This window comes from Bubalus bubalis, chromosome 17, assembly GCF_019923935.1.
Source record: "Bubalus bubalis isolate 160015118507 breed Murrah chromosome 17, NDDB_SH_1, whole genome shotgun sequence".
NCBI classification, from domain to species: Eukaryota; Metazoa; Chordata; class Mammalia; order Artiodactyla; family Bovidae; genus Bubalus; species Bubalus bubalis.
In genome coordinates this window covers 18,004,471-18,031,742 of record NC_059173.1, presented here as the reverse complement: position 1 = coordinate 18,031,742, position 27,272 = coordinate 18,004,471, and the positions used below count along the sequence as shown (strand labels likewise).

Here is a 27,272-nt window from a genome sequence, read left to right as displayed (position 1 = left end):
GTGAGAGTCAGCTCCATTATTAGCCCATTTTACAGATGAGGAGACTGAGGCACAGAGAGTATGAGCAACTTGCCTAAGGTCACAGAGCTGGTAACTGATGGAGCCAGGATTTGATCCCTTGGCTCCATGTTTTCGGTAAGTAGGTTATGAGCAGGTTAGGAAGAAGGAAGAAAAGAAAGAAAGAGAAAGAGAAAAAGAAAGAAAGGGAGGGAGAGAGAGAGAAAGGAAGAAAGAGAAACAGAAACAAAGAAAAAAAAAGAAGGAAGAGAAAGAGAGGCAGGGAGGAAGGGAGAAAGAAAAGTTGAGAGAAAGGTGGAAGTGAAGAAGAGAGAGAAGGGAGAAAGGGAGTAAAGGAGGAAGAAAGAAAACAAATAAAAAGAGACTCCATCGATGGTCTGGTTGTGCCTTCCATGGACAGACAGGTCCCACAGGAAGTTGTGACCTGTTCAGAGCCAGACCCAGCCACGTGGGTCCAATCTTTCCTGCAGCTGTGTGGCAGCCCAGAGTTGCACAACAGGCTGGGAAGATCATTGCTGCTCACCTACTTGCTTTGGGAGATGGGGAGGGAGCAGGAGAAGACAGCTTTAAATGTCAGAGGGAACTTTTGGGATCAGCATTTCAACCTCAGCTTCTCTGCTGGGAAATGGGGGTCTCAAGAGTAAGATCTCACAGCTCCTGAATCCAGCCTAGGGATCTGCCCCAGTATTCTAGAGAGTATATTCTCATAAGTCTGTGTGCCAATAACCTGGGCTTTCTGGAGTCTTCTGTGGTCTCTTATCAAGGAAAGATTCTGGCCAGAGAGCACTTGAGAACAGTTTATACAAGCCTGTGGCCTCAGAACAGAGCCAATATCTTTTTATATAAAATAAGTTTGACATTATTGATTTCATACCAGGTGCCAAGCAGTATGCCAAGAATTTTACGTGGCTCCACACCTCCAATGATACATAGCGAAGACCTTGTTTCTGACACGATTTTGTTCCCCTTCTTACCAGCAGTGTGACCTTGGGCAAGGCTCTTCATTTTTCTGAGCTTCCATTTCCATTTGACATTAGAAACATGAAGGTATTAAACTTTCCTGAGTTCTTAATATAGGAAAACTTATAACTATTTTGGGGCAGGAAGTGGGCAGAGCTGATTAAGACTCTACTACTGCTCTCAAGGAGATTATAATCTCTAGGAGGAATAGCAAATGGGTTTTTTTCTTGACAATGCTTGAATCAGCTGGTAGTGGCTGCCTGCCTGGACTGCAGGCATCCTGGATCTGCAGGGAAAGAGTTCCAGGATTGATTAGTGATGTCTGCCGCAGGATCCAATGTGAGGAACTCATTATTTGCTGTGTTTGGAGTCGGAGATGCCAAAGGCGGAGTTTGGAATGGCCTTTGACGTGCCAGAGGTGGACTACTAAGAACAAAGTGAGGGTCTGCACAAAACTCTGCTGGGGTCGGGGAAGGAGAGATGGGAGACAACCATTTGCACTTCAGAGAAAATTCTGTTGGAGATGATAGAGGTGCCCAGAGGGGAACGAGGTGGACTCTAACTGTGAACAAAGTGTGTGGGGCAGCTACCCAGGCTGGAGGTCTTACAAAGTCTAAAGAGGGCGCAGGCTCTGGATGAAAAGAAATCTGAATTCAAATCCTGACTCAGCCACTTCTTTAATGTGTGACTTACCTCTCTGAACCTCGGTGTCCTCTTCTGTGAAATGGGGGGATTATTGGGTTGATTGCTGAGTGCTTGTTCTTGCCATAGTGACTGCTGGCAAGAGTAATCCAGGGAGGTAGTATTGCCAGTGCTGCTCCTTTCTGAGCTCCAGGGTTAGCGTTCCCTCCATAGCCTGTGAATATTGTCACCCTCTGGTATGATAATGTGAGAGACTGTCTCCCCGTGCTGTGCCACCTGGCTGCCTGGGTGAAGGAACAGAGGCCCAGAGAGGATAAGTCGCTTGTCCAGATCACACAGCTAGGACGTAGCAGAGGTGGGATTTGAGTTCAGGTCTGTCTTGACTCCACAACTCAAGCCTGTGACCAGCATGACCTCCTGCCCACGACCGATTTGCCAGACCTGGAAAACAGTTCGGCATCTATGATGGTTGCTGAAGTTGTGTAACTTTCCCACATGGATTTTCCTGCAGGGATCAATAGCAAATGAACTCATTTTCATGCCTGTGAAAATCCTGAGCACGGTGCCTGGTGCCCAGTGAAAGTAACTCTGAGCAGTGAGCTTGAGGGCTGCTGGGAGATTGAATCCCACTCTGAAACTAAGTGTGAGAAGAGCAACCCTGAAAGAAAGAGAGTGGCAGTTGAAGGTCCAGTGAGAAGGAAGCAGATGAGTCCTGGGGCCTGGGGAAACAGACCTGGGGATGAGAGCCCTGCTCAGTTCTCAAAAGGGCTACTGGTGTATCCATCTGCAGGGGCATCAATCAATTAAGGTCCCCCAGGGGACACAGGGCAACTAATGAGCATTAATAAAAGGCTTGTAACAGCTGTGAGCAGGAGAAAAGGAACCAGCAATGGGTGGGGCTGGCAGGAGCAGAGAGCTCAGGGCCTGAGGGGAAAGGTTGTTCTGGAATCTGGTGAGAGCTGTAGCTTTGAGAAGGAGCCAGGCTGTAGGCAGATGCAGCCTGCATCCAGACAGAATGAGGGCAGCGCCCCCCACCTCAACCTCACAGACTAAGAGGGGTCAAGGGATAAACCTGCAAAGGGAAATTGGGATGCCCTTACCACAAGGAGGCAGGAAAACTCGACAGACGTTCATCACGTGACCCTGACCAGGATGATCTCTGAACATTCGGGCAGCTGTCAAACTCTTTAATTTAATGACCATTGACTCAATCAGCTTTTATTTTCTGGGACATTAAATAACATGGAATCTGGTGGAGCTTTCGAATGATGCAGATTCAGGGCGGGTAGCTGGGGGGATTGAGAATGAGGGTTGAAGAGCTGCGTGTTTATCTACAGCCAGCCTCCGTGTTCAAGCTGAAGAGTTTCCCAGAAGGTGAGGAACATACCATCCCCAAAGCCCCTGCTGTTATTAATCAGCAAATGTCTCAGGAGCAGGTGTGCATGGGTGAATTTTGGGGTCACAGCAGGTAATTGGGTCTGGCCAGGCTGTAGCAGGTGACCCGACTGTCCGCCTGATCCTGAGCCACTGGCTAAGGAGATTAATCTAAATCTAAATCTCTTGGAGGAGAGAATGTTTTTCGAGAAACCCTGGGACCCAGAAAATGAAAGCTGGACTTAGAGACCTCAGACTCTTTCCCTTGGATCATTTAGAAAAGCTGCCACTGTGGTTGAGACCCCCCAGGGATGTGGGGCTGGAAAACAGAACTCAAAGGGGTCCGGGAGGAATGGAGATAGAAAACCAGGGAGACAGAAAATCCAGGGAGCTCATGCCCTTCTCAGGAGGGCAGTTAAGACCCAGTGCTAGTTGACGGTCACTGAATGGAGCCAGACTGGCTGGATTTGGATCCTGGCTCTGCCTCCTATGCACTGTGTGACATTGGGGAAGTCACTTCCTCTCTCTGTGACTCAGTTTCCTCATTGGTGAAATTGGACAATAATAAAAACTCACTTCTTAGAGATGTTCTGAATGAATGAACATTTGTAAATGCCTAGAACAGTGCCTGGTTTGTAGTGAAAAGCTCTGTATATTAAATGTGTGCTAAATAAACAGGTAAATTAGAATATAGGTCCTTTGTTGTCATGTCTTCCAATCTTTCAAGGGAACTAAATCTGGAAATCCAAGTTTTAATAATCATATCAATGGCAAACACTCAGGCAGTTTAGAAACACCTTAAATGTTGACTTAATGTTGTAAGGTAGATACTGTCATTATCTCCTTTTTATCAATGGGGAAACTGAGGGGCCAGATGATTTGCCCTAAAGGTACATACTAGAAAAGATTAGAATTGGAATGTAGGGTGACCAACTGTCCTTGTTTTAGTACTAGAAGGCCCACATCCCAGGAAACTCTACAGTCTGGGAGAACCAGGACTGTTGATGATCCTAGCTTCAAACCTGGTCAGTCCTAGCTCTAATATTCTGCTCTTAGAACCCATAACTCTATTTTCTTTTGCATGAATGCTCCTGATTTTTAAATTCTGGCCACTGTGGGCCAAACAATTTGCAGTTGATGAAAGAATCTGATATTCCTTTGCATCAAATTTCCTGCTTGTTGTAGAGAAATGCCTGTTTCTTCATCTGTAGAATGGAAAAAGAAAAATACAGATCTCATAGGGTTGTGGTGAGAATTCCTTAAGTACAAATGAGTTCATGTACTTAAGGCACTTAGAACAATGCCTAGTATGACAAAAATGATATATATACATCTTTGCATGTATTACTGTTGTTGTTAAACAGATAATCATCAAGATCCTCTCAGACTTCCTGAGTCTGAATCTCCTGGCTTGAGGTCTGGGCATCTGTGGTTGTTGTTGCTGTTGTTTTTAACACCAAGTTCCTTAGGCAACCGGGTTTGGGAGTCGGGAATCCTGGGTCAAGTCTAAGGAGTACAAAAGTGCACTGTGTGACCTTGAACAAGTTTCTTCACCTCCCTTTCCTTTGTAGAGAACCAGGAGTTCTGTCTCACTCAGTGGGTTAATGTTTAGAGGTTTAGAGGCTTCTCAGTTCAATTGCTCAGAAATGTCTGACTCTTTGTGACCCCATGGACTTCAGCCTGCCAGGCTTCCCTGTCCATCACCAACTCCCAAAGCCTACTCAAACTTGTGTCCATTGTGTCGGTGATGCCATCCAACCATCTCATCCTCTTTCATCCCCTTCTCTTCCCACCTTCAATCTTTCCCAGCATCAGGGTCTTTTCCAATGAGTCAGTTCTTCACATCAGGTGGCCAAAGTATTGGAGTTTCAGCTTCAGCATCAGTCCTTCCAATGGATATTCAGGACTGATTTCCTTTAGGATTGACAGGTTGGATCTCCTTGCAGTCAAGGGACTCTCATGAGTCTTCTCCAACACCACAGTTCAAAAGCATCAATTCTTCGGTGCTCAGTTTTATTTTTTCCTTTTAATTTATCTTTTATTGAAGGATAATTGCTTTACAGAATTTTGCTGTTTTCTGTCAAACCTCAACATGAATCAGCCATCAGTTCAGTTCAGTCGCTCAGTCATGTCCGACTCTATGCGACCCCATGAATCGCAGCATGCCAGGCCTCCCTGTCCATCACCTACTCCCGGAGTTCACTCAAACTCACGTCCATCGAGTCAGTGATGCCATCCAGCCATCTCATCCTCTGTTGTCCCCTTTTGAAGCTCCTTCTCATCTCCCTCCCCATCCCACCCCTATAGGTTGATACAGAGCCCCTGATTGAGTTTCCTGAGCCATGCAGCAAATTCCTGCTGGCTATTTTACATATGGTAATGTGTGAAGAAGGAAATGGCAACCCACTCCAGTGTTCTTGCCTGGAGAATCCCAGGGATGGGGGAGCCTCGTGGGCTGCCGTCTGTGGGGTCACACAGAGTTGTACACAACTGAAGCGACTTAGCAGCAGCAGCAGTAATGTGAGTTTCCATGTTACTCTCTCCATGCATCTCACCCTCTCCTCTCCTCTCCCCATGTCCATAAGTCTATTCTCTATGTCTGTTTCTCCATTGCTACCCTGTAAGTAAATTCTTCAGTACCATTTTTCTAGATTCCATATATATGTGTTAGAATACAGTGTTTATCTTTCTCTTTCTGACTCACTTCACTGTGTATAATAGGTTCTAGGTTCATCCACCTCGTTAGAACTGACTCAAATGCGTTCCTTTTTATGGCTGAGTAATATTCCATTGTGTATATATACCACAACTTCTTTATCCATTCATCTGTCGATGGACATCTAGGTTGCTTCCACATTCTAGCTATTGTAAATAGTATTGCAATGAACAATGTGCCTCTTTCAATTTTTGTTTCCTCAGGGAATATGCCTAGGAGTGGGATTGCTGGGTCATATGGTGGTTTTATTCCTAGTTTTCTAAGGAATCTCCATAACATCTTCCATAGTGGCTGTATCAATTTACATTCCCACCAACAGTGCAAGAGTGTTCCTTTTCTCCACACCCTTTCCAGCATTTATTGTTTGTAGACTTTTTGATGAGGGGCATTCTGACCGGTGTGAGGTGATATCTTGTAGTTTTGATTTGCATTTCTCTAATAATGAGCGATGCTGAGCATCTTTTCATGTGTTTGTTAGCCATCTGTGTGTCTTCTTTGGATAAATGTCTGTTTAGGTTTTTTTTCCCCTACTCTTTGATTGGGTTGTTTGTTTTTCTGGTATTGAGTTGTATGCCGCTACTGCTGCTGCTAAGTCGCTTCAGTAGTGTCCAAGTCTATGCGACCCCATAGACAGCAGCCCACCAGGCTCCCCCGTCCCTGGGATTCTCCAGTCAAGAACACTGGAGTGGGTTGCCATTTCCTTCTCCAATGCATGAAGGTGAAAAGTGAAAGTGAAGTTGCTCAGTCGTGTCCGACTCTTAGCGACCCCATGGACTGCAGCCTACCAGGCTCCTCTGTCCATGGGATTTTCCAGGCAAGAGTACTGGAGTGGGGTGCCACTGCCTTCTCTGTTGAGTTGTACGAGCTGCTTGTATCTTTTGGAAATTAATCCTTTGTCAGTTGTTTCATTTGCTGCTATTTTCTCCCATTCTGAGGGTTATCTTTTCACCTTGCTTATAGTTTCCTTTGTGGTGCAAAAGCTTTTAAGTTTAATTAGGTCCCACTTGTTTACTTTTGTTTTTATTTCCATTATTCTAGGAAGTGGGTCATAGAGGATCTTGCTTTGATTTGTGTCATTGAGTGTTCTGCCTATGTTTTCCTCTAAGAGTTTTATAGTTTCTGGTCTTACATTTAGGTCTTTAATCCATTTTGAGTTTATCTTTGTGTATGGTGTTAGGAAGTTGTTCTAAGTGATTCTTTTACATGTAGCTGTTCAGTTTCCCCAGCACCACTTATTGAAGAGGCTGTCTTTGCCCCCATTGTATATTCTTGCCTCCTTTGTCAAAAATAAGGTACCCATAGGTGCATGGGTTTATTTCTGGGCTTTCTGTCTTGTTCCATTGGCCTGTATTTCTGTTTTTGTGCAAGTACCATACTGTCTTGACTGTAGCTCTGTAGTATAACCTGAAGTCAGGAAGCTTGATTCCTCCAGCTCCATTCTTCTTTCTCAAGACTGCTTTGGCTATTCGGGGTCTTTTGTGTTTCCATATGAATTGTGAAATGTTTTGTTCTAGTTCTGTGAAAAATGCCATTGGTAATTTGATAGGGATTTCATTAAATCTGTAGATTGCATTTGGTAGTAGCTCAGCTTTCTTTTGGAGAAGGCAATGGCACCCCACTCCAGTACTCTTGCCTGGGAAATCTCATGGACAGAGGAGCCTGGGAGGCTGCAGTCCATGGGTCGTGAAGAGTCAGACATGACTGAGCGACTTCACTTTCACTTTTCACTTTCATGCATTGGAGAAGGAAATGGCGACCCACTCCAGTGTTCTTGCCTGGAGAATCCCAGGGATGGGGGAGCCTGATGGGCTGCCGTCTATGGGGTCCCACAGAGTCGGACACGACTGATGTGACTTAGCAGCAGCAGCAGCAGCAGCTTTCTTTATAGTCCAACTCTCACATCCATACATGAATACTGGAAAAATCATAGCTTTGACTAAGCAAACCTTTGTTGGTAAAACCATGTCTCTGCTTTTTAATATGCCGTCTAGGTTGGTCATAGTTTTCTTCCAAGGAACAAGTGTCTTTTAATTTCATGGCTGCAGTTACCATCTGCAGTGATTTTAGAGCCCCCCAAAATAAAGCCTGTCACTGTTTCCATTGTTTCCCCATCTATTTGCCATGAAGTCATGGTACTGGATGCCATGATCTTTGTTTTTTGAATGTTGAGTTTTAAGCCAACTTTTTCACTCTCCTCTTTCACTTTCATCAAGAGGCTCTTTAGTTCTTGACTTTCTGCTATAAGGATGATGTCATCTGTGTATCTGAGGTTATTGATATTTCTCCCAGAAATCTTGATTCCAGCTTGTGCTTCATCCAGTCTGGCATTTCACATGATGTACTCTGCTTATAAGTTAAATAAGCAGGATGACAATATACAGCCTTGAGGCTTCTAGAACCTCTTAGTAAGGGTAGACATTTGATATGAGGCAGGTGAGAAGGTAAAGAAGTAAGAAGGGAAGCCTTCTTCACATTGCACTTGGAGGGAATTTAGGATTCAGGCTTGGGCGCTAGGCTACAGGATAATCAGGATGGACTAGGCTCTGCTGAGTAACAAAGAGTCCCATGAACTCAGTGGCTTAAAACAAGTGTTTATTTGTCACTCTCACTCCACATGTTAGTTATTAAGCTGCTGTCTCTCAGCTCCAAATTTCCCCTCCCATACTTTGCTTTGTGATGCTGGGGCTGAAACCAGCCACATTCCTTCCTGGTAGGTTCTGCCAATAGGGGGCAGGCTGGAGGAAAGAGAAGTGACTTTTGCTCCTTCCTTCTATTGTCTGTTCAGGTCAAGGTCACCCAAGCAACACTTCTGCATCCTGGCAGTGGCTACTGGTTCCAGTCTCTGGTTTTATACATACACCCCTAGAACCAGCCTCCTTATGTCTCCACAGATGCTAGGCACTCCCCACTCGAAGGTCTGAGTCCCAGCCCCGAGGAGGCCTCTCTTCCAAGGCTCTGGGTTCTGACACTCCAATCTACCCTGTGTCTGCCAGCCCCAGGGAGAGTATCTGCTTCCTGCAGTTAGCATCTCTGTGTTGTCTAGTTGCACTCCTTTGCTTTTTTTTGTCCTTTAACATCCATTCTAATTCTGTTAAAATGACTGCTATGGTTTCTGTTTCTCTGTCAGCCACCCTGACCCACATACTCCATGCCTACTCTGAAACCCAGAGTAAGGGAGCAGCCCACCTGGAAGTTGTCGGGTGTTGTGGCAGAGGGGAGAGAGCCTGGTGAACCACACACCAGCTCTTAAAGCTTCTGCCCAGAAGTAATGCGTCACTTCTGTCCAGATTTCATTGGCCAAAGTAAGTCACATGACCACGTCTGAGTTCAACGCAGGATGGGCAGTGAATATTTATGGCCAGTAGTACAATCTACTGGTGAGTCCTTGGAAAGACCCAGAAACTATACTCTGCTCTCCTTCCCCACAGTCAACCCTCATCAGGTCCCTAATTAGATTTTCTTGAATAATAGTAACCAGCAAGTTATTGTGCATTTACTACGTGCTAGCCTAAGGCATGATTTCCAGAGAGTCCATGGGTAGGTATAGTTATTACTTCTGTTTCTCAGAAGAGAAACTGAGGCTCGGAGAGGGGATGGGACTTGCCTCACATTATAGAGCTGTAAGAGGCAAAGCTGAGATTTGCACTTGATCCTGTCAGATTGAAGCCTAAATTTATCATCTGTGTACCCTGTGGGGTGACCTTTCTTGCTCCTTTCCAGAAACCCAAGGTGGGGCAGATAAGGAAAAGCAGATATTTAAACTGGCTCAGCCCCTTCTACTGGGAGACCCCGTCTCCCACTCAAAGTTGCAGGCTCTCTGGAGGGCAGCCCAGTTCTGGAGCTCAGCAATCTGGGAAAAAAACCCCCAGATTCTGCCCCAGGAGCCCACTTCTCTGGCCGGTCCTACTGCTGACTTTGGCATTTGGTTTTCACCTTCTAGTTGCCTCACCCTGCACCCCAGTCAGCCCTAGGCTGGCTCAGGATCTGCCCAGAGAGCATTCCCAGTAGGAGAGACAATGCCCAGGGTCTGGGAGCCCATGACCCTGAGCTTACCCAGGGCTGTGTCACCCTTGACATTAAGGGGACACTGGGCTGTGCTTGGAGAAAAGCCACTTGAGTCTTGTTCCAGCAGATTTCCCTAATTAGAATATAAGCCCTTAGAGGGCTGAACTGTGTCTTTTATATCTTCTGTACAATATTATTGCATTCAGCTGGCAAATGAGCCAGGCTGGCAGATCCAAGAAAGCTTCACTCACATGTCTAGGGCCTTGGTGCTCTTCCGTGTGACCTCTTCATGTGGCTAGCTTGGGCTGCCTCACAGCATGGTGGTCTCTGAGTAACTAAGTGTCTTTCACACCTTCTGGGACAAAAGTGGAGGCTGCCAGGCCTTCTTAAGGCCTATGCCTAGAACTGGCAGAGTATCACTCTGTGGCATTCTATGGATCAAATCAAGTCACAAACCCAGCTCCCATTCAAGGGGAGCTGTTATCCCACTAAAAGTAAGAAAAGGAAGGAAGGAGGACTTCCCTGGTGGTCCACTGGTTAGGAATCCACCTGCCAATGCAAGAGACAAGAGTTCGATCCCTGGTCCGGGATGATTCCACATGCATGCCTTTGGGCAACTAAGCCCGTGTACCACAACTACTGAGCACCATAAGTAGAGAGTAGCTTCTGCTCACTGCAACTAGAGAAAGTCAACGAAGACCCAGCACAGCCAAAAATAAATAAATAAAAATTTGTAAAAAAAAAAAAAAAAAAAAAGAAATGGAAAGAAGGAGAAAGAGTAGATATAGGGGAAGTAAACGTCAGTGTCTCGCACAGTGAAGCTTCAGTTTCCCCGTGAAGACGAGACCAGACAGAGACCATTTTTCCTTAGAGCGGCTGAGAGACATGCTGGGCGCGTATGCTGCTGGGGCACCAGCGTAATGTAGTGGCATCCAGTGCCCTCTTTCCCTTTCTGTCTCTCTCCTAGCTCAGCATGCCTCCTACCTGTTCAGTGCCTCGCCCACGGGGGTGGGACCATGGCAGGGAAAGGATGAGAGCACATATGGGAAGCAGGGAGAGCCCAGTTATTCACTTTTTCAAAAAGATAGAAAGGTTTGGCACGGCTCCTGGTGCCAAATTGAAATTAATGCTGGCTTCACTCCTGGGCTGGTTCCCATCCTCTCTGGAGGGCAGAGTTTCTACAGCATTGAATCCAGGAAGGTCACTTGCTTGTCACAGGGGATGGGGCGGGCGGCCTGCAACAGAGTCCTGCAAGAAAACTGAGACCAGTTCAGATGCTCAAGGGGCTTTAAAGAAGGGACTACTGTCAGAGTGTTCAGGGTTAGGGGATCGGAGAAGGGAGGTAGAAGCTCTGAGAGATTAGCATCAGAGGGAAACCATTACTACAGAAAGGCAGGAAAAAATCAGACAAGGAACTAGTGTGGTCACCACCTCCCCCCACCCCAAAATCCTCCTGTTGTTCTTTGTAGAGAGCTGTTTTATTGAAGTGTTTATGTATGTATGTATGTGTGTGTGCTCAGTCATGTCTGACTCTTTGCAACCCTTGGATTGTAGCCCGCCAAGCTCCTCTTTCTGTGGGATTTTTCAGGCAAGAATACTGGAGTGGGTTGCCATTTCCTCCTCCAGGGGATCTTCCCAACCAGTGATCGATTGAACCCAAATCTCCTATGTCTCCTGCATTGCAGGCGGATTCTTTACCTGCTAAGCCATCAGGGAAGCCCATTGAAGTGCAGCATACATATATATTGGGGCTTCCGTGATAGCTCAGTTGGTAAAGAATCGGCCTACAATGCAGGAGACCCTGATTCGATTCCTGGGTCAGGAAGATCTGATGGAGAAGGGATAGGCTACCCACTCCAGTATTCTTGGGCTTCCCTTGTGGCTTAGCTGGTAAAGACTCTGCCTGCAATGCGGGAGACGTGGGTTTGATCCCTGGGTTGGGAAGATCCCCTGGAGAAGGGAAAGACTACCCACTCCAGTATTCTGGCCTGGAGAATTCCATGGACTGTATAGTCCATAGGGTTGCAAAGAGTCAGACACGACTGAGTGACTTTCACAGAATTTCCCTGATAGCTCAGGTGGTAAAGAATCTGCCTGCAATGCAGGAGATCTCAGTTCAATCCCTGGGTTGGGAACATCCCTTGGAGAAGGGAAAGGCTACCCTCTCAGGTATTCTGGCCTGGAGAATTCTATGGGCTGTATAGTCCATGGCGTCACAAAGACTTGGACAAGATTGAGCAACTTTCACTTTCATACATATATAAAAGGGACATGTCAGAAGTGCACAGCTTGATGAATTTTCACAAGGTTCCATGTAACCAGATCAAGAAACAGATTTTTCCCAGCACTCCAGAAACCTCTTGAGTCCCCTCCAGTTATCACTACTCCAACTCTCCTTCACCAAAGAGCCTGGATTCTGACCCCAAAAGCACAGGTTCATTCTCCTGTGGAGATAATGTTACAATGAGCATCTTTGTGTCTATGGATTTTTCTTTAAAATTTTTTTTTTTTTTGCCATTGGCTTATTTTCTTAGGATGAATCTCCAGGTTTAGGTTTCCTGGGTTGAAGAGTATAAACATGTTTATCACTCTTGCTGTATGAAACTGCATTACTTTCTGTAGGGTGTACGGATTCCTTATCTCAGAAGTCTGCCACTGAGATAATAATCGGCAACTCTGGCTTCAGTGAAAAGGAGGCCAGGAGTGGGGCAGTTCTGGATGCCATTAGAGAATAATTTGAAGCTTTTAAATACCAATAATGCCCAATCTCTTGGTAGATGATGTTTCTGACTGCAAATGACAGCAGCTGGTATGTGCAGACATGGAGATTATTACAGGCAATTAGGCAGTCCATGGAGTCTCGGGTGGGTTTACAGCTCTGCAGCAGGAATATAGTTCAGATCCCTCTGCCCCTGGGCCCGGCACTTCAGCTCACACCTCTGTGCAGTGGAGGTTCACCTAGCATTTGGATCTGTCCCAAACCTCCCAGTGGACTCTCCCTCACATCTCACTGGCTGCCCCCAAGATTTCAGTGGGCTCACCTTCTGTATGTTCAGTGTTCTATACTCAATTCTGGAATACAAATCAGGATTTTATCAGCAAGGAAGACGTGAGGGAAGGGCTTTGTGTGTAGTCAGCCTCTGAGCAGTGCATGTGTGTGCGTGCGTGTGCGCCCAGGTGCACGTGCACGCACACGCTAAGTCACTTCAGTCACGTCCGACTCTTTGCGAGAAGTACATACACTTGGGAAAAACTGGCTGCCCCAGCCCTGACTTCACACAGTCTCCTGGCTCTGGCACCCCATACCTATTCATCAGTCTTTTGTTTCACAGGGACTTTTTTGGGTCTAAATTCTGTCTAACTTGGGCGAGGGATTCTTGTCCAGTCCTTCACAGCAGAAGGCAGGGCTGGGTGACGCCACATGCCACTAACAAGGCCATTAGGCAGCTCAGCAGTGCTGGGCTGGAGGGGGTACCCTTTGCTGAGTTACCCAGAGACAAATGAAAGCATTACCAAGGGCACCAGTAAAGCAGGGACACCCAAAAGTACTTTTCCCCCAAACAACTCATCATTTTATTTGAAAAAGCATCATGGCAGAAGTCAGAATCCTATCAGACTACTTGACCCTTATCTTATGGATTAGTACTGTTTTTATTTTCAATGCTGTAAGTGGGATGAAATATTTTACAGTCTTTTCAGGCTTTAAAATTCTCAACTTGGCCCTGGCAGGCTGAAGAAATTAAGGCTCAGAGAGGTCAACTGACTTTCCTAAGAGCACACCACACTTCAGTGGCAGAGCTAGGACTAGAATCTGGATATCATAACCCCTGGTCCAGAGTTCTGTCCACTATACGACTGTGCCCTCACCTGTTTCGAGAATCCTTTTCACAGGCTGTGGAAGGGCAGTTGTGTCACCTGATGGCGGCTCCCTGGCCACAGCAGTGGACAGCAAATCCAGACTGGGTTTGGATTTGGGTTCTCTTTTCTGGGAAGCTGAAATTAAGAAGACCTTGATTTCTTTTAATGTGGACTTTAAAATGGGAATTCATAAGAAGCAAGCTGAGGGGAGGAAAAATTTGTCTTTAAAAATAAGACCAAGTTGAGAGATCAGGTGATTCAAAAGAGAGAGAGAGAGAGCTGGAGAGAGGAGCTATTTTGATTTCTGACAGCTTTCTAGTTCTTGATTCTTGTTCCTCGTGGGGATCTGCCTTCGGTTTATATGCAATAACCATGATATTCATATAATTTAGTATACTTTTGGCTAGAAGAAATAGAAATCCGGATTGGCTTAAACAATAAAAAAAATGTGTTAACTTCTTTAATAAGAAGTGTGGCTCTTCCCTGGTGGTCCAGTGGTTAAGACTTTGAGCTCCCAGGACAGGGGGCACAGGTTTGATCCTTGGTTAGGGAACTAAGATCACACATGCCTTGTGGGATGGCCAAAAAAAAAAAAAAAACCCACCAAAAACAAGAAGTGTGGAACCAAGGTAGATTTCAGGTATGGTATGATTGGAGTTCCAGTTATACTGTTCTGCAATTCTCTTTAGGCTCCCCCCGTATAACGTGTTGGCTTTAATCTCACATTTCCTTCCCTTATGCTTACAGGAGGGCTGCCAGCAACAGCAGGGCAACATGCTTCCTTGTTCCCATCTGTGGAGCTAGAAAAAAAGCATCTCCTCTCCAGCCCTGGCCTGTAAGTTCTTCCTTTCTGTCTGACTCGGCCACTGTCAGTTACGTGCCAATTCCTGGGCCAATTGCAATCTCCAGGAGAATGCTATGCACAAACTGGCTTAAAATTAGCTTCCAGGTCCAATTATTGGCAAGGAGGATGGGATAGCTGTGATGGGCTAAGAGTAATTGAGAGTGATCCTGGAGATGTGTGTGAAAATCAATTTCTCCTGGCCACATAGGCTGAATGGGAGAGGGATGGTTACCTGAACAAATTGGGATCTTTTTGGAGGGAGAAAGGGGAACAGATGCTGGAGAGAAAAAAAAATCATTTTGAGTTATTTCAGGTGGGTTTCTGATCCCTTGTCAAAGAGTCATTTGGACAATCAGCTTCCTGGTCTGTGGCCAAATGCCTTTGCCTAGCCCCTCTGCAGCCTGATTCTAATTTCCTCCTCCATTCTGTAGATGCTGCTTTCGCCAACACTTCTCACCGCTGGCTCATCATTTTGGCAAGTTGGCATCTCACTCTGCTCCAAGCCCCACTGACGGAGCTGAAGATCCCTTTAGCAGAATTGATTCTGGCATGTTCTAATTTAAAAAGCCTTGCACTTCTCTGCATGGAGGCTGCTGAAATCTGTGCCCATAAAGGCAGAGAGAGTAAATTCTTCTGAGGAAAGCCTATTTTTAACAAGTCCTGAACCTAATTGAACTTAATCATTTTTCAGTCGTTGACACTTGAAATTATGAGTCATTGGGCTATATATGGAGCCGAGGGCTAGAGCAGCCCTTTAAATATCAGAGAGATGGTAGATACCAGCTACCAGAACTTCTCAGGCTTGGAGCTGTGGATTCAATCAGAATTGTGATGAAGCATGAGTCTCTAGAGACAGCTCTGGGTTCAAATCCTGGATCCTCCACTAACTGTAAAAGTCACTCTGTTTCTGGGAGCCTCAGATTCCTCATCTGTAAAATGAGACTGGTAACACTTGTCCCCAAACACATTGTGTGAGTCATCAAGGCCTAACATGAAGCTGCTTATGATCTTTATTTATTCTACTTCTTATTCATGTTTTCTTGCAGAAATATCAGTGTGTTTGATTTTGACATGTTGCCCAAATCTCATTTGTGATATACACTGTCCACTAACTTCCCTCACGGTTACATGGTTGCCAGCAACATCAGAGGCAACATGCTTCCTTGTGCACCAAAGCACCTTTCTGAAACCCCAAACACAGTAACTTCTAAAACACATCTTGTCCCAAGAGTTTAGGGATAAGAGAATGGAGAGCTAAGTGAGACTGAGCTACCATTCATTCAAGTGGCTGGAGGTAAGGTGGAAATCACAGGCATCAAAATTACGCTAGAAAACCAGTAATCGGTTCCCTTCAGCAATGTGGCTGCTTCTTGAGTTTAGCCTCAGAGGAAGTGGTTGGCTTGTATTTCAGGGCTATTTGTATGAAGAAATGTTTATCTTTAAACAATCAAACGCAGTTAGGCCCGTGAAAAATGCTGACCACCTATGGTGCTAGTCATAGGTAAACAGGATCAGACTGGGGTGCCCCATGTTAAGCTCACAGAGGATGAGGGTGGGTGCTCCTGAAGAAAATTCACGGACAAATTCCCGTGCACCTGTGGGTATTTGTTTTCAAAGCAGAAAGATCTGGGTTCCTTTGCGTTTGTGTATGTAAAGTATGCACCCAGTAGGACTGCTGTAAGGACGTCGAATGTGAGGCGGGAGAAGATTCGTGTGAATAAGAGAGCACATTGGAGCTTGAATGGCGGTGTGAGTGGCCAAGTCACGGAAGGATAGCGGTCACTGAGTCAAGCAGTGCTGTGAGGGTTCAATTAGTCTGTAAGGGGTGTCTCCGAGGAGAGTGTCGCTACCCTTCTTGCCCTCCCCAAAAATCCCCTTTCTCTGATCGGCTGTTCTGCTTCTCACTTAAGGGTACTGCACCCTCCCAGCACCTTCCAGGAGAGAACGTCCGTCTGTGCGAGTCACAAAGGCGTCGTTCCAGGGGTCCGAGAACGCCCGGACCTGGGGCTGGGGGTCGGCGCGGCCCGGCGCAGCGGTGCAGCTAGCAGTTCTCCCAGCGCCGTCGGACACGCACCAGCGGCCGACGTCGGACACGCGGTGGGAGCCGTCCTGAGCGCCGCCGCTGGTGAGTTTCTCCGCGCTTGCAGCCGCGCCTGCTGCGTCACAGCGCTCCCTGCTGGGGAAATCAGATACCTGGTGGCTGCCCCTGGCCCCCGACTTCAGAGGTTTAGCTGCCCCTAAACTAAAAAAATATCCTGGCCCCCCTCAATTAAACGTAAATAAATTACAGTGTGTAAAATAACTCCAAGAAAGCCCAAGAAACTTTCACTCCCCCCCGAAACTGTTCCAATTTTTAAAAATTTGTGTTCTGCACCCCGCTTAGTGCTGCAAGCATATGTTTTAACATTCCACCAGGTTATGCATCCTTGACTTAATTTTGGTAGGATCCTTCTCTCTCAGACTTGGCATTTATAATCCACATAGTAGACTGTCCGAGGGGCCCTGCAGAGCCCTTCCGGGGTGGGGGGTGTCAGGGCAGATTGTTAAAATTCAGCAACAGAGGAGGAGTCTGCCCCCTCTACCTCAGCTAATTAAATATTAGACAATAAAGTCTCCACCCACTAGGAGACGTCATTCATTCCAATAGTATTTGCTAAGAGCTAATCATGTGCCCAGGATTACAGATACTGTAGTGGGTAGACTGAGGTCCAAGGAGCTGGAGGCACTTTCATGATGCTCCTTGACCCAGACCTCTGGATTTGCTAACACTTTCCATTGCATGGGCAGCTTTGAGATTCCTCCCAAGAACTGCATTCTCAAATTCTTGCTGGCTCCCAATACAGGAAATGTGGGAATTGAGGGGAGGAGGAGTTAGGCAATGGGGAGGAATAGAGCCTGTAGCCAGGAGAGAGAGAGCACGACCCACATTCACATTTAAAAACACTGCCTGCTAACCAGAACTGAAGGCAGGTTGAATTTGCCCCTTGGGCCTTGAGTTTGAGAACCCTGACCAAGAGGGTGGTGTGCCAGGGGCCAGGACACCCTGCAGGGCTCTCTGAAGTCCAAGCTGTGTGAATGAGGGTGGATTTCTTCCCAGGGAACAGAATGGGCCCAGCCCAGAGGGCACAGAAAGGTCTGTGTTGGCGTCTAGAAGCTGGAGAAAAGCCAGTGTCCGAGGAGGAGCCTGGTTCTGTGTGTGTGTGTGTGTGTGTGTGTGTGTGTTTGTGTGTGTGTGTGTGTGTGTATGTGTATCAGCAAAAAGGTAGAAGTTGATGGAGTCTCCAGTTCTTGGGGGAAAACACACAACACGGCCAATTAGCTCAAGGGCAAGATAAACTGATACTTAAAAATCGTGATTCACAGACAAGTACCTTCATCAGGCAGCTATTATGTGCTAGGCTCTGCGCAAAGAGCTTTATATACATTATTTTGTACTGAGCATGTGGATGAGTATCTCCATTTGACAGATGAGGAGACTGAAGATCAGAGAGAGAAATCACATTGTCAGTGAATGTCAGATATCTTTTAGTCATACTTTTAGAAAGGTGCATTACAGATCCACTTAGGATCAAAAGTCTTTAGATATAGAAAAGCTCCTGGACCATATGAAATTGGAGCTGTACAAAATTCTATAATTTAAAGAGGTCCTAAACTGAAACCATACTCACAAAAAACTAGTCAATCTAATCACACTAGGACCACAGCCTTGTCTAACTCAATGAAACTAAGCCATGCCCATGGGGCAACCCAAGATGGGCGGGTCATGGTGGAGAGATCTGACAGAATGTGGTCCACTGGAGAAAGGAATGGCAAACCACTTCAGTATTCTTGCCTTGAGAACCCCATGAACAGTATGAAAAGGCAAAATGATAGGATACTGAAAGAGGAACTCCCCAGGTCAGTAGGTGCCCAATATGCTACTGGAGATCAGTGGAGAAATAACTCCAGAAAGAATCAAGGGATGGAGCCAAAGCAAAAAGAATACCCAGCTGTGGATGTGACTGGTGATAGAAGCAAGGTCTGATGCTGTAAAGAGCAATATTGCATAGGAACCTGGAATGTCAGGTCCATGAATCAAGGCAAATTGGAAGTGGTCAAACAAGAGATGGCAAGAGTGAATGTTGACATTCTAGGAATCAGCGAACTGAAATGGACTGGAATGGGTGAATTTAACTCAGATGACCATTATATCTACTCTTGTGGGCAGGAATCCCTCAGAAGAAATGGAGTAGCCATCATGGTCAACAAGAGAGTCGGAAATGCAGTACTTGGATGCAATCTCAAAAACAACAGAATGATCTCTGTTCGTTTCCAAGGCAAACCATTCAATATCACAGTAATCCAAGTCTATGCCCCAACCAGTAACACTGAAGAAGCTGAAGTTGAACGGTTCTATGAAGACCTACAAGACCTTTTAGAACTAACACCCAAAAAAGATGTCCTTTTCATTATCGGGGACTGGAATGCAAAAGTAGGAAGTCAAGAAACACCTGGAGTAACAGGCAAATTTGGCCTTGGAATACGAAATGAAGCAGGGCAAAGACTAATAGAGTTTTGCCAAGAAAATGTGCTGGTCATAACAAACACCCTCTTCAAACAACACAAGAGAAGACTCTATACATGGACATCACCAGATGGTCAACACCAAAATCAGATTGATTATATTCTTTGCAGCTAAAGATGGAGAAGCTCTATACAGTCAACGAAAACAAGACCAGGAGCTGACTGTGGTTCAGACCATGAACTCCTTATTGCCAAATTCAGACTTAAATTGAAGAAAGTAGGGAAAACCACTAGGCCATTCAGGTATGACCTAAATCAAATCCCTTATGATTATACAGTGGAAGTGAGAAATAGATTTAAGGGCCTAGATCTGATAGATAGAGTGCCTGATGAGCTATGGAATGAGGTTCGTGACATTGTACAGGAGACAGGGATCAAGACCATCCCCGTGGAAAAGAAATGCAAAAAAGCAAAATGGCTGTCTGGGGAGGCCTTACAAATAACTGTGAAAAGAAGAGAAGTGAAAAGCAAGGGACAAAAGGAAAGATATGAACATCTGAATGCAGAGTTCCAAAGAATAGCAAGAAAAGATAAGAAAGCCTTCTTCAGCGATCAATGCAAAGAAATAGAGGAAAACAACAGAATGGGAAAGACTAGAGATCTCTTCAAGAAAATGAGAGATACCAAGGGAACATTTCATGCAAAGATGGGCTCGATAAAGGACAGAAATGGTATGCACCTAACAGAAGCAGAAGATATTAAGAAGAGATGGCAAGAATACACGGAAGAACTGTACAAAAAAGATCTTCACAAAAAAAAAAAAAAAAAAGATCTTCACGACCCAGATAATCATGATGGTGTGATCACTGACCTAGAGCCAGACATCCTGGAATGTGAAGTCAAGTGGGCCTTAGAAAGCATCACTATGAACAAAGCTAGTGGAGGTGATGGAATTCCAGTTGAGCTATTCCAAATCCTGAAAGATGATGCTGTGAAAGTGCTGCACTCAATATGCCAGCAAATTTGGAAAACTCAGCAGGGGCCACAGGACTGGAAAAGGTCAGTTTTCATTCCAATTCCAAAGAAAGGCAATACCAAAGAATGCTCAATCTACCGCACAATTGCACTCATCTCACACGCTAGTAATGCTCAAAATTCTCCAAGCCAGGCTTCAGCAATATGTGAACTGTGAACTTCCTGATGTTCAAGCTGGTTTTAGAAAAGGCAGAGGAACCAGAGATCAAATTGCCAACATCCGCTGGATCATGGAAAAAGCAAGAGAGTTCCAGAAAAACATCTATTTCTGCTTTATTGACTATGCCAAAGCCTTTGACTGTGTGGATCACAATAAACTGTGGAAAATTCTTCAAGAGATGGGAATACCAGACCATCTGACCTGCCTCTTGAGACACCTATATGCAGGTCAAGAAGCAACAGTTAGAACTGGACATGGAACAACAGACTGGTTCCAAATAGGAAAAGGAGTACGTCAAGGCTGTATATCATCACCCTGTTTATTTAACTTATATGCAGAGTACATCATGAGAAACGCTGGACTGGGAGAAACACAAGCTTTAATCAAGATTGCTGGGAGAAATATCAATAACCTCAGATATGCAGATGACACCACCCTTATGGCAGAAAGTGAAGAGGAACTAAAAAGCCTCTTGATGAAAGTGAAAGTGGAGAGTGAAAAAGTTGGCTTAAAGCTCAACATTCAGAAAACTAAGATCATGGCATCTGGTCCCATCACTTCATGGGAAATAGATGGGGAAACAGTGGAAACAGCGTCAGACTTTATTTTGGGGGGCTCCAAAATCACTGCAGATGGTGACTGCAGCCATGAAATTAAAAGACGCTTACTCCTTGGAAGGAAAGTTATGACCAACCTAGACAGCATATTCAAAAGCAGAGACATTACTTTGCCGACAAAGTTTTGTCTAGTCAAGGCTGTGGTTTTTCCTGTGGTCATGTATGGATGTGAGAGTTGGACTGTGAAGAAGGCTGAGCGCCGAAGAATTGATGCTTTTGAACTGCGGTGTTGGAGAAGACTCTTGAGAGTCCCTTGGACTGCAAGGAGATCCAACCAGTCCATTCTGAAGGAGATCAGCCCTGGGATTTCTTTGGAAGGAATGATGCTAAAGCTGAAACTCTAGTACTTTGGCCACCTCATGCGAAGAGTTGACTCATTGGAAAAGACTCTGATGCTGGGAGGGATTTGGGGGCAAGAGGAGAAGGGGACAACAGAGGATGAGATGGCTGGATGGCATCACCGACTCAATGGACATGAGTCTGAGTGAAGTCTGGGAGTTGGTGATGGACAGGGAGGCCTGGCGTGCTGCAATTCATGGGGTCGCGAGGATCAGACATGACTGAGCGACTGATCTGATCTAAAGTCAGTATCCTTTGGCCAAATCTTTTCAGTCTCTAAATCCTGCTATAGCCTCTAGGCCTACCTTGAGGGCTCTTCCAGAAATAACCAAGCTATAGAACTTTAGTCTTTACTCTACTTCCCTGTATGTGGAAAATTTCCAGAAATAGATATTTTCCTTCAGCTGTGATTTACCAAAATTCAGTTAGTCTCCAAACCCTCTAGAAACCCCCTAGAACATATTAGGGAAATGTCAAAGGTCCTATAGTCTCAGTCACTACTGTCCTGTCACCCAGCAGCTAGAGAATCATTTTCAAGGTAGCGGGTCATGTAAGGCAGGAATGCTGTCAGCTGCATTGAAGAAAATACTCGATAAGCGTACCTTAAACAGTAGTGACACTTAACTATTTCACTTAACAAGAAGCCAAGAGGTAGGCTGTTCTAAGAATGGGGCAGTGGCAAACAGTGTCAGTGAGGACCTAAATTTCCACCCATATTTCTTCTTCTCTCTCTTTAGTGTGACAGTGATATTTCTCCTCATGGTCACAGGATGGTTGCTCCAGCACCAACTATCATTCTTTCACAATAATTTCCAAAAGCAAAAGAAAGGGGAATATGGACAAGCTCTTTTTGTCATAAAGGAATAGGAATAGACTTTTTCTGAAGTCTCATTGGCCAGATCTGGGTCACATGCCCATCCTTTGACCAATCATTGACAAAGGGAAATAGGGTTACTAGGATTAGTGGGAACCAATCATGATTCATCCTCTAGAACTGGGCATATTGAGGAGGGACAAAATGAGTCCTGTTAAGAAGAACTTAGGCTGTCCTAAGAGTCATGCTAGCTATAGCATGTTATAGATAGCTTCTCTAACCAAGATATTGCCACATTTCATTGGCTTAACATAATAGAAATTAATTTCTTTTTTTGGTAACAGTCCAATGAGGATGTTCATGGTTGGCAGGTGACTTCTTCCACAAGTTGGTTTAGGGGACCTGTCTTGTGGCTCTGCCCATCTGTGGTTGCACTTCCCATAAATGTCAGAGTGGAGGAGAGAAGATGGAAATGTCACATCCACTTCTTAAAGTCATGGTCTGGAAGGGACACATCTCTGTGCTCACATCCCATGGGTGAGAATTCATAGGCCTGCATGGATTCAGGAGGAGTTGGGAAGTATAAGCCCTGGTCAGGCAGCTACCGTGGCAACAATTCTTCATGAAGGAGAAGTGGTTGTTGGGAGACAATTGCCTCATCTCTTAAAGGCTGATCTTCTTACACCCCTGCTTTTAAGAAACATACTGGCTTTTCCAAACCTCTTGGCTATTCCCAGTGGGTGCTGCGATCTATACTAGAGCACACACCTGTCTCTGAACACTCCTTTTATTAACTTGCTGCTCAGCCTTTGCCCAGGCAGTTCTCTTTACCCCCAATGTCTTCCCCACTTTTCTTCTCTGCATGGTGAACTCCTATTAATCCTTCAAAACCCAAATTGAAAATCATCTTCTTTGTGCACCTTTTCCCACTATTTTACCTAGGGCAGGGTTCATAGCACCTTGAAGATTGACTTACACCTGAATTCCCTACAATGTTTAGCACACAGTAGCCTCTTAGTTTTGGAGAAGGAAATGGCAACCCACTCCACTGTCCTTGCCTGGAGAATCCCAGGGATGGGAGAGCCTGGTGGGCTGCCATCTATGGGGTCACACAGAGTTGGACATGACTGAGGTGACTTAGCAGCAGCAGCAGCCGCCTCTTAGTTTGTGTGCTGAAGAGATTTAGTTACTTCAGGCATGAGAACTCATTTGGTTGCAAGCAACAGAAAACTCATCTTGGATTACTTTAAGTGAATATGCTGATTCATGTAATTGGACATGACCCAGAGTATCTTCAGGCTTGGCTATATCCAGGGCCTCAGATGATTCCCCCAAGGTTAAATTTCTCCTGAGTTTGTCTTCTGTCCTCCAAGATAGCTTTATTCTTAGGCTCCCTGAAGAGGCAAGATGGTTGCCAGCCACTTGCAACCTCATTCACATAGGTTAAAGTGCAGCGGGAAACAGAATTTCTCTCTTCCTGAATGTGCAAGCTTAAATTCCACCATTTACTCTGCTTGGGGTCATGGACTTATCATGGAATTGATCACTCAGGCCAGGGCCCTGAGATTATGCAGATTGGCCAGAGTTCTGGCACTATGACTGGCCCATCCAGAGTCACAGGTTCCAATCCGGAAATGACCAGGAGTGAGGGAGGGTGTGGCTTCCTACTGGAAATTCCAGGTATTGCTACAGGAGACAGAGGAATGCTGGATGCCCCATAAGCCCACATAAATATTTTTTATGCTGAACCGTCATCATATGAAAAGACCCATATCACACCATATCATAACACCTATCATTTACTGCGTTCTTACTTTGTGTCTGTTTAGTGCCTTACATGCTGAACAACCTGAAATGGCTTCTAGAATTTCTCCTATTTCCCAGATGAGGAAACCAAGGCCCAGAAAACGGAAATGACTTGTCCAAATTAATAAGTGGCCACGGAGGAATTTTTGCTGAGATTCGATGGTTGATACAGCAATGCTTTAAACCACTGCACCGTAGGACCCTTCAGTGGGTGGCGGAGCTCAGAGTTTCTAGTTTAGGAATTTAGTTCCTAAAGTCTGGAAGTTGGGGTGCAGTGGATCTTACAGCCCTATGGGCTCATAGTATTAGCATTGTTCCCGCCTCTGAATACCTAATGCCTCTCAGTACCACTGGCTCCTGCTTTTAAAAGCAAGGGGGGTTGTCCTCACAGCTGAAGCTGGGTGAATTTCGATGTAACCCCATCAGAGGACACACTGCCTTGATGCCATTTTGCCCCTCTTCTTTGGGAACACAGGGAGCAAGAGGGTAACCAACATGCCAGAACCATCTGCCTGGCTCCTAATAATAAATTGTGAGAGGAACAGGTTTCAGGAAAACATTGTTTAAAAAAAAAAAAAAAAAAGCCTCTTCTCACACCCGGGCAGCCATCTGTCGTGTCCTCCTCTGGTGCCAAACTGTGGGAGGAGGGAGAGGGTGCTGCTGGGTCCAGCACCACCAGCAGGGGTGGCTCACAAGTTTTCTTTGTTTTGCCACTGTGGACAGGGCATTGCAGAGACAGAAAGGAGCACTTGCTGGCTTTGAGCTCCCTTGGGTACGGTGTCTGAACAGAGGAAAAGCACAATTCCTTCAAGATGCCAACGGTGGGTAATAATAGCTCCTATATATAGAGGGTTTACTGTGGGGTTAGGCATTGTGCTGTCCACTAAATACATATTAGCTTATGGAATCTTGACAGCAAATCTGTGTGCACCCATTTTATAGATGAAAGACTGGAGACTTAGAGATGTTAAGTGACTCACCCAAGGTCACACAGCAAGACCACCTCTTCAGTATGTAATAATGAGGCCCAGCCTCCTCTCCACCCCAGCAACCCAGGGCAGGTTTTCCATGTAACACACAAGCAGTTGACATCACCCAAGGGTGGTCTTTCAACTCTAGCTCTGCCCCAAGCACCCTTCTTGCCCTCCATCCTTGAGTTGAAATGTGGGCTTTTCTAGTCACCTAATCGGTTGCTTAATACCCACCCTGTATCACCCAGAAGAAGCACAGGAGAAAAGACCCTGAAAGTCCACAGGAACCTTCAGAGAAGACCAAAGAGCAGCTGGTTGAGGGGGAGCTTCGGAAGCTGAGGCAGCAGTTCCGGAAGATGGTGGACAGTCGGAAGTCCTTTAACTTCCGCTCCCAGCAGAAGATCATGAACCAGCGGTAAGTGATGGTCAGAGAAAATTTGGGGTTTTGGTTTCATGGGGCTTGCCTTCTGATGTGGCCTCTGGGGCATGGACCCATTTGGGATAGCTTCAGTGGGGAAAGGAGATATATTCTCAGAGTTCAGGGTGTCTTGGGGACCCCAAGGGGAGCAGAGCACCCATGTTTCAGGGAAGGACCCAAACTAGAAGCCATTTCTGGTTCCTGTTTCTTTCAACACGTGGGTTTTGTTTTTCCTTCTCTTAAATCTTGGCTGTGGCTGGTGGGAGCTGGCTTCCTCCAATTCTTGAGCTACCAAGGGCCACAAAGAGAGACTGTCCTTAATCAATTCCAGAATTCTGAGAATCCATCCCAGAATTCTCAGGAGAGGGAGAATCTGATTGTCTCAGCTTGGGTCTGGTGTCTGCTTCTGGCCCAATCACCTGTGGTCTGGGGGGTTGAACTATAGGATGGAAAATAGCTATGGGTATCCCCAGCGGTTCTAGCAGTGAAGGTGGGGAGTTCCCAGAGAAGGGGAAATCACCCGGCAGTGGATACCCCACAGGACGTTTCCTGCTTGTGTGGCCTTTTGGGATCTTCAAGACTGAATATTTGAAATTGAGTTGCCCGAGAAATTATGTATAGTTTTCCTTGGGCAACAGAAAGGTGTTCTCAGGGATTGAAGAAACACACGTTAAACAGGCATTCTTAGATTCCGTCCAAGGAAAGGTGATTCCTTAACTACGTCTAAAATGTTTATACAGAAAGTAACTGCCTGTTGTTAGAAAGAAAATTTGACTGTTAGATGATGTGTGAAGTTCCGAGGCTAGAGGAGTTCTTTAGATTTTCCATGGATTGGCTTACTCAGAGCCACTGCTAGTCAATATGCGATCACTATGTGAATTAGAAAAAGGCAGCCTTTTCTCAAGATTCTTTACTGCCATCTGTTGGAAACATCATTGTTATGAAGAGATTTTGTTAAAACATGACCAAAGATGCTTACTCCTGGGAAGGAAAGTTATGACCAGCCTAGACAGCATATTGAATAGCAGAGACATTACTTTGCCAACAAAGGTCTGTCTAGTCAAGGCTATGGTTTTTCCTGTGGTCATGTATGGATGTGAGAGTTGGACTATAAAGAAAGCTGAGCGCCGAAGAATTGATGCTTTTGAACTGTGGTGTTGGAGAAGACTCTTAAGAGTCCCTTGGACTGCAAGGAGATCCAACCAGTCCATCCTAAAGGAAATCAGTCCTGAATATTCATTGGAAGGACTGATGTTGAAGCTGAAACTCCAATACTTTGGCCACCTGATGTGAAGAGCTGACTCATTTGAAAAGACTCTGATGCTGGGAGGGACTGGGGGCAGGAGGAGAAGGGGACGACAGAGGATGAGATGGTTGGATGACATCACCGATTCAATGGACATGGGTTTGGGTGGACTCCGGGAGTTGGTGATGGACAGGGAGGCCTGGTGTGCTTCGGTTCATGGGATCGCAAAGAGTTGAACATGACTGAATGACTGAGCTGAACTGTCTCTCAGAAAAGTACAATAAATCAGCAAATTGGTGATACGTTTTCAAGTAGATGGTGCTCCCTTGGGCTGTGCAGTCCACAGCCTGCACTTCTGTGCCTGGAGATCTTGAATCACAGTCTGTCCTTGGTGTGGGCATCAGGGAATGCCTGCTTCCTGGTGTGTCTTCAGTTTTTCTTGAATCTTTCTTACTCTTCTGCCTCCTACTCTACCCTACCCCAGCCCATTTGATCTGGTTTCACTGTGATGGAACTGAAGCGGGGGAGGGGAGTGAAAGAGTAGACATAAACACCCCAAAATAGGAGGAAAACTGGGTTGAGGTAAGTGAGGTAGTTAGGGTACAATATTTAAGGAAGTGCTTTTCCCCAGTGCTGACCTTGCACCTATACCACCCTGAGAGTGACGATCTCCTTAATTTTTGAAGCACCTCACTCCCCTCAATGCAGTCCCAGCCCTGCCTAAAGATGGACAAACCTTCCTTTTGCTTTTTTTTCTGACCTCACTACACCCTGAAAGCCTGTCTTTGATGGATTATCCTGCTCTCTCTCTTTTTTCTCTGTACCTTTACAAAGACCCCTCCCATGAGGGGCTTAAGAGGGGCAGAGAAGTCCCCAGGGTCAGGTTTAGAAGACAAGATGCTCTAGAACTAGGTGTGCTCTCTGGTGGTCTCTAGTAGCATGTGGC

At 45.7% G+C, this 27,272-nt stretch overlaps 1 protein-coding gene across 1 annotated transcript in view; it reads left to right on the top strand.

Annotated features, from left to right (window-relative positions):
* Positions 1-1,180: 1,180 nt before the first annotated feature.
* The window catches only part of CCDC63 (coiled-coil domain containing 63), a 53,047-nt gene continuing 26,955 nt past the window's right edge, over positions 1,181-27,272 (top strand). Inside the window, exons 1-5 of the mRNA XM_006048319.3 lie at positions 1,181-1,415; positions 14,321-14,408; positions 16,328-16,542; positions 24,415-24,512; positions 24,911-25,077. Coding sequence (XP_006048381.3) covers positions 24,504-24,512; positions 24,911-25,077 — 176 coding nt within the window. The 5' untranslated portion in view covers positions 1,181-1,415; positions 14,321-14,408; positions 16,328-16,542; positions 24,415-24,503. The remainder of the gene's footprint in view (positions 1,416-14,320; positions 14,409-16,327; positions 16,543-24,414; positions 24,513-24,910; positions 25,078-27,272) is intronic.